Below are 13,872 nucleotides of genomic sequence, written 5' to 3' on the forward strand. Positions count from 1 at the left end.
ATATTATCTTTCTTTTTTCCTATTTCAAAGCTTACTTGATTAGCAGGTTACTTTGAGATACTCCTAGGTAGACTGAATACTGGTAGTGCTATTTTTCAAAATACTGCAGATAAGTGTCAAGTTTTGTGAACCAGAACTTCCCCTTGGATTGTCATTAGACTTTAGATTTGCCCCCGATGCTTTAATCATAATGATTTTCTGTTAATAATAAAGTGACATTTTGTAATGGTAGTTTGGCTATATAACAAATTTGTGATGGAATGATTAAACACTGCTACTCAAGGACCAAAATTCTTATACCCCAAAGGGCATCTGATAATTTATAAAATGAGATTACACATTCTATTTCGACTCTTAAAATAACATAAAATTGCAATAAGACTTTACATGTACAATAAAAAGCAAAGTATCCATTGAATTTAGTAAAACAGCATCACACTGGAAAAAATACAGTCATAAAATTAACTCTTACATTTCTGGGGACAGAGAAGCAGAAGAAAATGAGATTAAAAGTAAAAAATAAAATAATAATAAAAAAAAACCACTACCAAAAACAGGGTGAGACAATCATTTATTTATTGGACAGGGCAAGGTCATTTAAAGAGAGGAAACATATCCAAAAGAATGTGTTTAGCTTGGTGTTACAGGCATCGATGCTCACAACAAACAACACTACTCAATACATCATGGAAACAAGCCACATACAACCAGGAAGATGCTGTCATGCCACTCAAAAATAAGCCACAATGCTAGGAAACAATCATTAGGGAGTTACAGAGCATCATCGTCTCCAATTTGCCCATCTGCATTTTCTGCAGCTGAGCCATTAGCCCATAGCATTTGGCTGGTTCCCTGGTTATTAAGAAGTGAGTATTCCTATATTCTAGAGAGCCTTCAACAGTACACCCTTCTGAATGTCACTGCAATCATAGTCAACTGCAGGCTTAACTAGCTCACATCACTACATTTTTAGACCACCCTGGGTAGTCATGGACTGTCTCATAGTATTATAAATAAAATTCTGAACTTAATCCATTTAAGCACTGTTATGATACACCCAAATCACCTTTAGTCCTATGACAGATACTTGAAAAAGACAGCAGAGATTCACTGGAGGAAATTAAAGAAGAAATTTGGGAAGTTCATCTGGCCCGAGGTATACAAGCTGCTAACAAAGTTAGACATGCCTGAAAACTGCGATGTCAATTATTTGCCAAATTATTTGGCATCATTTTTAGCAGGACTTTCCTGACAGGGCAAAGGTTTCAATATCCATTCTAGAGACTAGCGAAAAAAATTATTAGTAGTAGTATATCATGAATGCTTGGTTATGAGGAAAACCTATTCAGTACAAGATTGACTGAGAAACCTGTTAGGTATCTGACCCTCCCTCTTCACATCTCCCTTTTACCAACCACTGCCTTTCACAACAAACACAGTTCTCAAGATGCGAAGTTCTCACCCCACATAGAACAAAACCATATTTGGGAAGTTAATCACAAAAGACCAGATACTGTACAAATTCATTCATAGTAAATGACCAGAATAGGCAATCTACAGAGACAGAAAGTAGATTAGTGGTTACCCAGGGCTGGGAGGCACTGGGGGAAAATGAGACGTGACAGCTAAAGGCTACAGGGTTTCTTTTTGGGGTGATGGAAATGCTCTAAAATTGACTGTGGTCATGGTTGCACAACTTTGGGAATATATTACAAAATCACTGAATCGTACCCTTTAAATGGGTGAATTGTAAGCTATGTAAATTATATCTCAATAAAGTTGTTATAAAAACATATTAGGAAAGGAAGACAGCCCCAAAGAGAAGAAAACAAGAGGTTCTTGCAAATCACGTCAGACCTGAGGAAACAGTAGACAAGTCTGATGTAAGGAGCTTGATTCTTGCACAATATTTTGATTTAATTACCACAACTTTAACCCCTGACTTCACATTTTTAACTTATTTCTAAATTATTTTAGGTTATCAGATTTCTGACTCTGTTCTCCTTAGATAGCAGGCAGAGTCAGTATTCCACAGTCAAACTGGTTGGCAAACAAAACAACTCAACAACAATAAAAACCCAATGACAAAATAATCTCATGCTTTGGGGCTGTGTGTTACCAGGAAGAATAAAAGAGCTGAGGTTCATTTCTAATGGAAAAACGCCATCAAATCAAGTGTAAAGGCATCTTATGACTCTTGCCTAAAGCACATTTCCTTTTCAAATTTGCATATAGTTAATCCCTTTACACCTATAAATTAAACAAAAGCAATGTTTTCATACCTGTACAATTCAACAAAAGCAACATTCTCTACAAAGAAATGTTAAGCTTCCCGCAGATCAAAGTTAGCCAAATTGCCCCAAAACTAAAATTACTGTTTCTAAAAAAATTCTACTCTGTACCTCATCCTCACCTTCAGCAACATACAATGAAGAAGGAAAACTCTTAAGCCTGCCACAAATCAGAAGCTAAGAAACAATTTCTTAAATGACCTTTTTTAAAATTCAAGACATTAGTTCCAAATATTTAGAACATATTTGGCCCAACTCCTTTGAAGTCTACCTTTAATGAGAAGTTTCCTTCATTTTCACTAATTCATTAGTTTAGTACGCAATAAAATAACAGAGACTTTGAATAAGTTAAACTGGCTAACAACAAGTTTTCGTCAGTGATTACTATTCTTTTACATAGGTAGGATAATTAAATCATGAATGGTCTTTTTGGTCTATCTTCAACTACTCTCACACTACAAAATCAATTAGGGAATTTTTTTACAGATAAATGAAGAGAACACAAGTAGCTTTACAACAAGCTGAGTTTGTTAAATATACTTGTTATGACAAAGGATTTCTGACACAAAAATTGTTCACTGCACACAGAACCCCAGAGAAGTGATGAAACAAGACAGCTGATGTTAGAAGGTATACGGGAGAGAGCGGGGTGAGAAGTCATGGATAAATTAAAAACTGGCAAGTACCTGCTGAAGCAGAGCCACTTTTTAGAGGGCATAAGAAAAACTGATAAGTCATCATTTTGGTCTCTTTAGAGAAGTCCATTTGTTGTTAAGAACTGAAGACCATTTTACCATCATTCATGCTGCAAAATGCAGTAGTCACACTATTTCCAAAAGAATCCTAAAAACTGTAGTGCAAAAGAAATCTAAGAAAATAAATAATTACGAAACCATCAACATTTTTCAAAGAAATGTGTTCAAAACAGTGACTTTTACAAAAGATGTGAATTTGTTTTAAATGAAAAAAAATAATTCTATAAAAGACCAAAGACTCATTTCACAGATAACTTATACTGCATTAATGATTTGATTAACAGTGTACAAACAAGGGCCATAGACTTTTTTAATTACGTCTGAAAGATCAATATAAATACTGATGGGGAGTGTTTCATACCCCAAACTCCAATATTCCAGCTCTGTGTCCTGTCCTATTATTATAATTTGTAAAAATCTTAACGACGCAGTGATTCAAGTTTTCGTAACTTCAATGATGTGTTAGAGGACAATGCATCTTGGTTTGAAGAATTTGTTGTATCCGAAGGCCGGAACAGTACTCGACCACGATGATTAAATACATAAAATGATGGGTGATTCCTTAATGTGTCAAATGTCCTTAAAAGAAAAAAAGCATCAATTTTAGATAAACCTTTATAAAAGTGTGTTTGAAAATAAGCAGGTTTCTAATGAATTATGAATTTGCTATGGGTTATATTTTTAACTAAGTTTAAATCCATGAAATCAGACTATACATGGTAATCATACCATATCTCATTTTTTTTCCTGTACAAGCAAAGTAAGAAACCCGGAAAAGCAAGAAAAGCCCTCGAATTTTTTTTTATGCCACCATTCCTTTCAGGATGCCTATGAATAATAACACAAATAATTGCTCAACTTTAATCACCTATGTAAATTTAACACTAGCCCAGGCCAAACAATCTTTTAAAATACCAACACAGATAGTACTTTTGATTATTCTCATTTGGCCCTCACTATTCAAGCCATATGATCATTTCACAGATCTGTTTTCCAAGAATCTTTCAAGTACAACAAAAAATTTATTTTGGCCCTTCTGTACCTGCTGTTGTCCAAACTCATATATTTTGCTACCACCTACTAAATTCATATATTTTGCTACCACCTACTTCATGCCATTCTGTTTTACTTCTTTCCTGGCCCCTTGCCTGCGATTCCTAGCAGACTCTCTGTAAGAACAGTAGTGGGTGGTGATAGTAGAGTATCCTCTCTTCTCTTCCAGCGAGATATATGTAGTCTAAAAAAAGTTCACAAACACCTAAGTGTATGGCTTTTAGTGTTGGTTTGTTTCTAATTATTTTCCTGGGGGAAAAAAAAGAACTCTTCCTTTGATAAAAACTCAAATCTCAAAGTCAGCCCACCTAAAAATCCAAGCATACCCCCACATAAAACAGGAAGCCTGAGATGTGACTACTTAAAATGTAAATTAAAAAGTAGAAGGAAAAGGGGGTGAGTTTCCTCTAACACATAAATGTTTATGGGGAATCCTTCTAAGGAAATATTGTAAAGGGTTAAAATTTCCAGGATCAAGAAGGTGGGCAAAGTCCAAAGATGGAACTGAACAAAGCTAAAGGTTGATTTTATGAAAGTAAGAAATATGGAAAAGAAAAGTGAGCAAAGCTCATGAAAATAGCTTAGAAGACATGTAGGAGAAAAAAGAAAGCAGAATAACAAATATACTTGAATCTACGGATAGAAAAGGGCCTGAGAGCAGAGTTTATGTCACAGACTAGGTTCAAGTGATAGAGGAAACAGAAAATCCCTTATTCTTCCAAAGACTAAGCTGGGACAAGATGATAAAAGGATGAAAAAGGAAGGGAGGGAGGGAGATAAGGTAAGAGGGAGGAAAAGAAGGAAGAAAGGAAGGTCAGAGGCAAACAGAGATAGGAGGGAGGGAGGGAAAAATTTCTAAGGGAATATCTTCCTATATATCTATTTCCATCCATCTGTTCATCCTACCAACCAACAAATAATTTTAAGCAACCATAACATCTTATCCTAATGTCAATAATCTGTCATTCAACTTCCATTTTTCCTATCATATCAAACACTGCCTCAATATTTTTACCTCATTACTCATACAAACTGCATAATCAAAACATAAAAACAAACCCAACATTTATGTACCAGAAAACATACATTTTAAATTACATAAATGAAGCAAAACCCCTATGAAATTAAATGCCTATGAAAAGTGAAAGACTTACTTATTTTTTAGTTCTGAAGTGGCATCCATGTCTTTAAACTCCCCTGCAATATGAACTATACCATAACAGGTAACTGCAAAGGCCAGAAGTGTCTGAAGAACTATCTGTGAGTATAAAGATTGAGATTACTAAACAACACACAAGTATTATTGTAAAAGTTTGTAATTTTCTCTCCATCTCTTTTTAGCCTCTAACAGGTATTTCTCCCAGATCCTATCAAGGAGTCAATTCTCACTTTAAATGATTTGGACTCAGACACAATACAGTCTTCTACAAATTCTGTGGATGGGCTGCAAAAACACTTTTGGGTTTTGCTCAAATAGCAAAAACAGGTATTGAGCCATTCAGAACTCAGTTATCAACTATTACCTGCTTCCAAGAGCAACTAAGAATTGTTCAATGTATTATTGTTAAACATCATAGAGTACAGAAAAGCACATCCCTTACCCAGCATTCAGCTTTAGAACATTACCAATACCTTTCAAGTTCCATGTGTCCCACTCCAATTATATTCTTCACCCTCCCTCTCAAAGTTAACTCTTGTCCCGAATTGTGTATTAATCAGTTCCTTGCTTTTCTTTATAATTTTACCAGCTATGCATGTACCTCTAAAATATATATTGTTTATTTTTTTCCCATTTTGAACTTTTTTTGTGAGATTCATCCCTGTTGTGGTATATAGTTGTAGTCCATTCATTTTCATTGTGTTTTGTATTTCATTATATGAAAATACCACAATTTATCCATCCCACTGTTGATGGCTATGTGGGCTGTTTCCTGCATGTTACTCTTACGATGTCAATATGGATATCCTTGTGTATGTGTCCTGGTGCATGGGAGTAGAATCACTGGTGGAGAGCATACACACATTCAACTTTATTAGATAACACCAAACTGCTTTCCAAAGACGCTGTGCAATCAAAAACTTGCAATGTTTGATATTAATCAACATGGGATTACAGGCATATTTTATTTTCTTGATGGTGATCTTCTGTATTTTTCAAATTTTCCAATTTGTAAACAGAAGAAAGTTATTTTTAAATAGATATAAATGAATGTGTGTGTGTGTACGTATCTACCACAAAGCAAAGGTGATGGGAGAATAAGTTAATAGCCACATCTACCATATCTTTAAGTATAGACAACTAAAGTCAAAATTAGCCACAAGCTATTACTCTTTTTAAATTAAAAACTAACGTCATATGTTACACCAGTTTACATTCCCACCACCAGTGCACCAAGAGCTATTTCATACAATGCAAGCACAGGCACCATTAACAAGAATATGGTAAATCTATGTGTCATGAAAATATGTCAAGATAAATTGCTAAGTAATAAAAAAGCTAAGTATAAAACTATATACACATGCATAATAACTTTTTAAAGAAAAACTCTGTGTTTTGATTAGGTAAAACCATACATACATAAAGAAAGACAATGTTGTTTATGCACAGGAAGAAAACAGAACTACTGATATACTCCAAACTGTGAGGAGTAGAAGTAGAATTGCCGAGTAGTGGAGTCACTTTTTTTTTTTTTAACTGTATTCTACTTTTTACACTTACTGTTTGATTCTTTTATAAAGAACTTACTACTTTTGTAATTTAAAATCCAATAAAGATAAAAATTGTGAATGAAGCTCACCTATCATTTTAGTAAAACTAAAGAAAAACAAGGAAGTGTTTTTTTAAACTATCTACGTATATGTCCCTAAACAAAGTTTTGTTAGTTTTGCTTGTTTTTAAACTTTCTATATAAAAGGAACTTTTCTAAAAAATAAAGTCAAATAGTCAACTTTTTATGTCCATCTTAGACTACGGACAGAGCAACTTCTAGAAAGACTATTTAAACTACAGTACTAGAAGCCAAACACATAAATCTTTTGTTTCCAAATCTTTCGGTTTTACAATGAGTGACAAAAAGTAGAGAACAGGTGTAATTTCATATCTGGAAGATTTTAAGAGAATAAAAACCTGTAAAAAATTATTATAAGCTATGTGGCTAATTTTTAAAATACATTTTAATGGAATATAAATGACCAACTTACATCTATTGGCAGTGATTCGTCTTCCTTTTCTGTTAATCGCATATAAGAACGATCTATAAACCAGAAGCATACCATTAAGGAAATTGTAGCCCATTTTTCTTTCTTAAAATGCAAGCAAATCAATTTACCAAAGAAGCAGCTGACTTATATGCTACATAAAGTAATGCTAATCCTGGATTCCTCAAAAACCTCTATCTTCTAAGGCAGTCGACCTGATCTTGAACTATTTTATTCTCATCATGACCTGCTTTGTCACTTTATAAAAGAGGATAAGAGCAGGGGCCGGCCCGGTGGCGCAAGCGGTTAAGTGCGCGCGCTCCGCTGCGGCGGCCCGGGGTTCGCTGGTTCGGATCCCGGGCGCGCACCGACGCACTGCTTGGTAGGTCATGCTGTGGCGGCGTCCCATATAAAGTGGAGGAAGATGGGCACCGATGTTAGCCCAGGGCCGTCTTCCTCAGCAAAAAAAAAAAAGAGGAGGATTGGCGGATGTTAGCTCAGGGCTGATCTCCTCACAAAAAAAAAAAAAAAAGAGGATAAGAGCAAAAGGTGAGCGAGTATAAGGAAGAAATGCTTAAACATAATTTTTCTTTCATTACCACAGGAAAACTAGAATCCTCTGAAATTCTTTCACTCACCAGTCAAAGAAATCACAATTATTTAAAAATTAATAAGTCTACAGAAAATCTCAACCCTGAAATAGCACGACCATCACATAGTGTAGACAAAGCAATATTGGTATGGAAATGTTTTTCCTGAGAGAATATGCCGGGGCAGTGGTGGAATAGGAGAAATTCCAGGGCATCAATTTCTGCTTCTATGATTTAATTATAATTCTGCTGCTGCCTTAGCCTCAGGAGGCAGCAAGGTACAAAGGAAAAGGATCAGGATTTGGAAGCTGAAAAGCCTGGATCATAATACCAGCTCTTCAACTTACTGTAATTGACTATATCTCATTCAATGTAACACACTCTCATGGACTGTAACATGTATCTCAATTTCAGAGTGTTAAAATGTAGGAGGGGGAGGGGGAGTGTGTCTTAGAATCAAAGAAATACAGTATCTTTTCACTGCCTAAGTTTCTCCAACAGTAAAATGGGAAGAATGTGAGGACTAAAGAGATACATGATAGGCACTCTGCCATAAAGTTCATCACGGCAAAAATGAGCATGCCACAGCACCATAGTGTCTGCTGCCACAATCTGACATGACACAGCCTCAAAGGTAAACATTGGTCTCTTTCCAACTTGAGCATTATAAAGGGGTCCACTGCAGTGACAAACGCCACAAGGCATCTCATGGGAAACATAACAACACAAAATCCTAATTCTAGAGGAACCTTGCACAATCTGTATTTAATAATGTACTGTGGACTAAAGAACCCAAATTGTTGTGAGTGAACGCATATTGACTCTTAAAAAAGAATGTGTTTGGAAACTTTTTTGAAGTTTTATCTTACAGGGTTTATCATAAGGACAGGTGTAAAAGAAAAATCAAACCAATACCAAAAATAAGTTTTGGCTAACTTCCTACTGTCTGTTCAATTCCCAGCTAGCTTTCTTCTTTGCATGAAGCCTAATCTGACTCTAACACTACTCTTAACCAGGCATTTCCTCCTCGGTAAAACGAAGGGGTTGGACTTCAGCCATCTTCTTGCTCTAGCACTGTAAAATTTTACAGCTGAAGCCTATTGTAGAAAATGATGAAGGACTCCACAGAATCCTACTCTCTCCTAGGGCAGCGTTTCTCAAAGGAATGTGCATAAAAATCACCTGGGGATCTTGTTAAAATGCAGATTCGGATTCAACAGACCCGGGGTGGGGCCTGAGTTTCTGCATTTCTAACAAGCTCCCAGGTAATTCCCACGATGCTGGTCCCTTGAGCTGCAAGGCTCTAGGATACTTTCCTTAACCCCTTGCACCAGAAAAATGACTGCCCTTGTCTCCATCTATCTTTACATATTTTAGCATAGCATCTGTATCACTTTAAGTGCTTATTTCTGGATCCACTTGTTTCTCCACTTGACTTTGAACTCCCTCAGGGCATCACTGTCCCTCTGGCACCCAAGCACAGCGCAATTTCAACCAATTACCCGAGACTGAATTTTATAAGCAGTGTAGCACATAGGCTCTAGAGCCAAACGGCCTCTCTTTGAATCCTGGCCCCACCATTTATCATCTCTGTAATTCTGTGCAGGTTTCCTAGCTCTGTGTGTCTCAATTTCTTCATCTTTCAAAGGCAACGATAACAATAATAGCTACCTCTCACAGGGCTTTTGGTAGGACTGAATTATATGATCATGTAAAGTGCTTAGTTCAGTGCCTGGCACATGACAAGCACTTAAGAATGTTAGCTATTATTATTGTTATCATTAAAGATTGGAGCTTTGGAGACACTGTCACAGAACAGAGGATACAGGGGAAACATGACAACTAAATGTAATGTGATACTCTGGATTGATTCCTTGAATAGAAAGAAGACATTCAAGGAAAAACTGGTGAAATCCAAATAAAAGCTAGACTTTAGTTAATAGTAATATACCAATGTCAGTTTCTTAGTTGTGACAATATACCGCGGTAATGTAAGATGTTACCAATGGGGGAAACTGGGTGAGGGGTACACAGTAACACTCTGTACTATCTTTGCAACTTTTCCGTAAACCTGAAATTTCAAAAAGAAATTATTTAAAAAAGGTGAATTTGTCAGGTAAATGTCACAATACATACATGTAAAAAGTAGTTAAAATAACTGGATTATCTTAATTACATATAATAAATGGAACAAAAGCTTTTATCTTAAAAAAATTAGAGCTTTGAAGGAATTCACATTTCATTTTCTACGTTATTTCTACTTAGTTTTAGTAATCTAGCAAATGAATCAAGTTCAACTTTGAATTCATTTTCTTCATTCAACAAATTTACTGAGTACCTACTGTGGGGAACATTGTGATAGGCACTGAGATTACAGCAATGAACAAAATATACATAGTCCCTGTTCTCATGGGCTCTATAGGCTAGGAAAGGGGCCAGCAAACTTTTCCTGTAAAGGGCCAGATAAATATTTTAGACTTTGCAGGCCGTACTGTCTCTATTGCAACTATTCAATTCTGCCCTTAGAAAGCAGCCAGACAATACCTAAATGAATGGGCGTGGCTGTGTGCCAATAAAAGTTCATTGATGGACACTGAAACTTGGATTTTATGTATTTGTCATGGATCATAAAATGATATTCTTTTGCTTTTTCCCCCAACAAATTAAAAATGTCAAAACATTCTTAGCTCACTACAAAAACAAGAGGGAGGCTGCATTTTGCCTACATGCCAGAGTTTGCTGACCCCTGGTCTAGGAGAGAAGGAACAGCTTAAAATAGATCAGCTTTCTCAAGACTGCACTGCATACTCTGCTAGACTCCAAGTTTCTTCTTGACGATACACACGACTGTATTTGTAAGATAAAGTACTTTTACTTTTTTTTTTTAAATTTAGACTTCCCACTCTGACACAGAAAGGGCAGGAATTAAAATCCACCTCAACGACGCCTCAGAGAAGGGACATGACTTGCCCAAGGTCACAAAGATTTTGCGGTAAAGCAAGTTTTTAAGAACAGCCCTCTAGACTTCCAGTCCAATGCTCTTTCCCCTGTACCACAGTGCCTCCCTGATGCAAACGGTCACTTAACTTCTCAGTCTCTGCCTGGACAGCCCAGGAGTGCCCAAGATGTTGTCCACCTAGTTGTCATGAGACCATGAGCATCCGAGGTTCTCAATCTGACACTTTGCCTGATCGGCCCCACGCTGGATCTGACATCTCTTGTCCTGCATTCCCAGACAGACTCCCTCCCTGCCCACCCTGCAGCCCGCCCTTCCCGCTCGGAGCCCTCTCCCAGACACCCCCTTCCAACCCTGCTGCATTCTCAGGTGTCCCACTCTCCTCACACTCAGAATCCAAGCCTTCCACCGGGGAGCCCCGTGCCGCTTCTCGTAGTCACTGCAAACTCTAAGGTCTCAAATGACGGTTCCTGGGACACTCGGTCCGACACTCCCCCGGAGGTGCGCCCACACACCGCCCCCTGAGTCCCTCACGGGAGCGGTCCCCGTCCCCCAGGCACTTACGCTGTGCGGCGGAAAAGGCCGCGTGGGCTAGAGCAAAGAGGCCGACGCCCACCAGCCCCTTCCACAGTGACGGCGCCATGATTCCGGAGGAGCAGCAGCCCAACAAAAGCAGCGAAGGGCGGCGGAGCTGTTCCTTCTTCCACCGGCGGGCGTCCGCGCAGCGCAGAAAGATGACGTCACTGAACCCCTAGGCGCGAAGCGCCTCAGAAGTGGAAAAACCGAAGAGCCGTGAGAAAGCGGAAACAGGAATGCCGGGAAGAAGGGGACAGGGAGACGGAAAAAGGTCCGCGAGTGCCTACGAACCTAACCTGCGCTGCGCTGCCTCCCTGCGAGAGGCGGAGCTGAGCGGAGGACGTCAAAGAAGAGGCGAAAACAGGCTCAATTGGGAAGCGGGGAGGAAGGGCGCCAGCAAATGAGCGAGGGCCGCGGGGCAAGGGGCGGGGCCTGCGAGAGGCCCGGGTGGGGCAGCGGGACCGGGGACTGGGTGCGGTGGTTAGAGGCTGTCGGTGCTGGGTCTCTACCCCTGGCGGGGGATTGTTGGTTTTGTTTGTTTTGCTTTTCCCTCAAGCTGTGTGCTTTGATTCCTGTCGGCCTTTCCTTGCTTCAGCCCCCTAGAAACCGGCACTGCGGAAGGAGGCAAGGGTGTGAAAGCGAGGAGGCGGGTGGAGTGTAGAGGGAAACAACCCGGGATTTGGAGCCCCAAACACGTGGCACGCGGGGGATCCTCAGTACAAGTTTGTTCTCTTCTCCTTACCTTCAAAAGGTCTTTAAGAAAGATTCGTGTCCAAAGGGGTGTAGGGCGGCGGGAGTGTTTTGTCATGAAGAAAACCAGTTTACATTAGGGAGAAGTGAAAGGGAAGGAACGTAAGGATGCTAACAACGCAGGCCCATCTTTGCCTCTTTCTCTGATCAGAATAAAATGTACCCTCTTTTCTCGATTTTTGTTTGTCTTCATCCCCTAAAATGTAGACATTCAATAGTGAGGTTATCCCCTTGACCTCTTCATTCTGCTGTCCTTTGGCGAACTCACCTATTCATTCCCACCGCTTCAGCCGTCGTCAGTATTCCAAATAGACGTCTCTATCTCAAATATTTCTCCTTAGCTCCAGACCTGCATTTCTGACTACCTGCTGGTCATTTATTTCTATCCTGCGGCACTTTAAACTTAATATGGCCAAAACGGAATTTACCCTTTTTTCCAGACTCTGCCCTAACTCCTCCCCCCGCCCCCGACTGATTGACAGAGTTTTGTAAACTGCCTATCACAAGGTAAATGCAAAGTATGATCGTCATTCTTTCCACTCAACCTTATCAGAATTCTACGTTTTAGCTGCAGCACTTTGCTCACTCTCACTTGCTCGAAGATGCCTATCCTGACCACCCCTTTTAAATTTGCAGTCTTCCCATTCCTGATGCCCTCAGTCTGCTCTATTTTTATATAACCTTCTAACATACTCTATAATTTACCTATGTATTGTATTTGTCGTGTTGTTATTGTTTACTGTCCCTTCCCCCCACTGGAATGTAAGTTCCAACAGGACAGAGATTTCTGTCTATGCCTAGGACAGTGCCTGTCACATGGTAGGCATTTTTTTTTTCTTGAGGAAGATCAGCCCTGAGCTAACATCCATGCTAATCCTCCTCTTTTTTTTTTTTTTTTTGCTGAGGAAGACCTGCTCTAAGCTAACATCTATTGCCAGTCCTCCTCCTTTTTTCCCCAAAGCGCCAGTAGATAGTTGTATGTCATAGTTGAACATACTTCCAGTTGCTGTATGTGGGACACGGCCTCAGCATGGCCTGAGAAGCGGTGCGTTGTTGCGCGCAGGGATCCAAACCGGGGCTGCCAGTAGTGGAGGTCGAGCACTTAACTCCTAAGCCACAGGCTGCCCCATTAGGCGTTCAATAAATGTTTGTTGAAGGAATGAATGAATGATGGGAAAGGAGGGGGGAGGGATGTATCCTTGTTTGAAAGGATCTCTATAGAGTCCTTTCATTATTTTGAATTGGGATCAAAAATTCCTGTGGACTTGTATGCAGTCTTAAATTTTGATAATCCCTTGATTCATGATAAACATTTTCTGATATGCTTGAGCTTCCTCAAAGCTGAAAAAAACTAGAAAATAAAGAAGGCATCCAAGAGTCATCGGATTTCCTCAACTTTACCTATATAGTTTTTGTCCTGGATCCCATTTTCCAGACCTTTAATTATGGTCATTATTTTTCTCTAGGCTCTTTCCAATTTCTTCACCTCTAAGCCAAGATTTGACACAGTACTTGATCACTGTCAAGTACAGTATAATATATTCCTTACAAAGGTAGTCCTATGTATAAACTTCACAATCAAGAAGAACCAGGAAATAATCTCTGTGTACTTGACAGGAAAGTACATCCTTCTCCACCCCTGGAAGGTGACAAGATAGAAAAGTTAGTTGACCCCCCAAAATCTTAAAACTTTGTTTTAGCTT

At 38.9% G+C, this 13,872-nt stretch overlaps 1 protein-coding gene across 2 annotated transcripts; it reads right to left on the reverse strand.

Moving 5' to 3' along the window:
- Positions 1 to 552: 552 nt before the first annotated feature.
- On the reverse strand, positions 553 to 11,746 carry MMGT1 (membrane magnesium transporter 1). Of its 2 annotated transcripts, XM_058536822.1 has the most exons (5): positions 11,408 to 11,746; positions 7,301 to 7,353; positions 5,254 to 5,357; positions 4,156 to 4,283; positions 3,553 to 3,625 (listed from the first exon to the last, which is right to left on the reverse strand). In XM_058536822.1, exons 1-4 carry the CDS (start codon positions 11,484 to 11,486, stop codon positions 4,172 to 4,174), a joined length of 348 nt encoding a protein of 115 aa, XP_058392805.1. In that variant the 5' UTR covers positions 11,487 to 11,746; the 3' UTR covers positions 3,553 to 3,625; positions 4,156 to 4,171. The 2 variants fall into 2 exon arrangements, with proteins under 2 accessions (XP_058392804.1, XP_058392805.1); XM_058536821.1 differs by lacking the exon at positions 4,156 to 4,283 and having other exon boundaries at positions 553 to 3,625; positions 11,408 to 11,716.
- Between the last annotated feature and the right edge of the window lie 2,126 nt (positions 11,747 to 13,872).

Source organism: Diceros bicornis, chromosome X, assembly GCF_020826845.1.
Source record: "Diceros bicornis minor isolate mBicDic1 chromosome X, mDicBic1.mat.cur, whole genome shotgun sequence".
Lineage (NCBI taxonomy): Eukaryota > Metazoa > Chordata > Mammalia > Perissodactyla > Rhinocerotidae > Diceros > Diceros bicornis.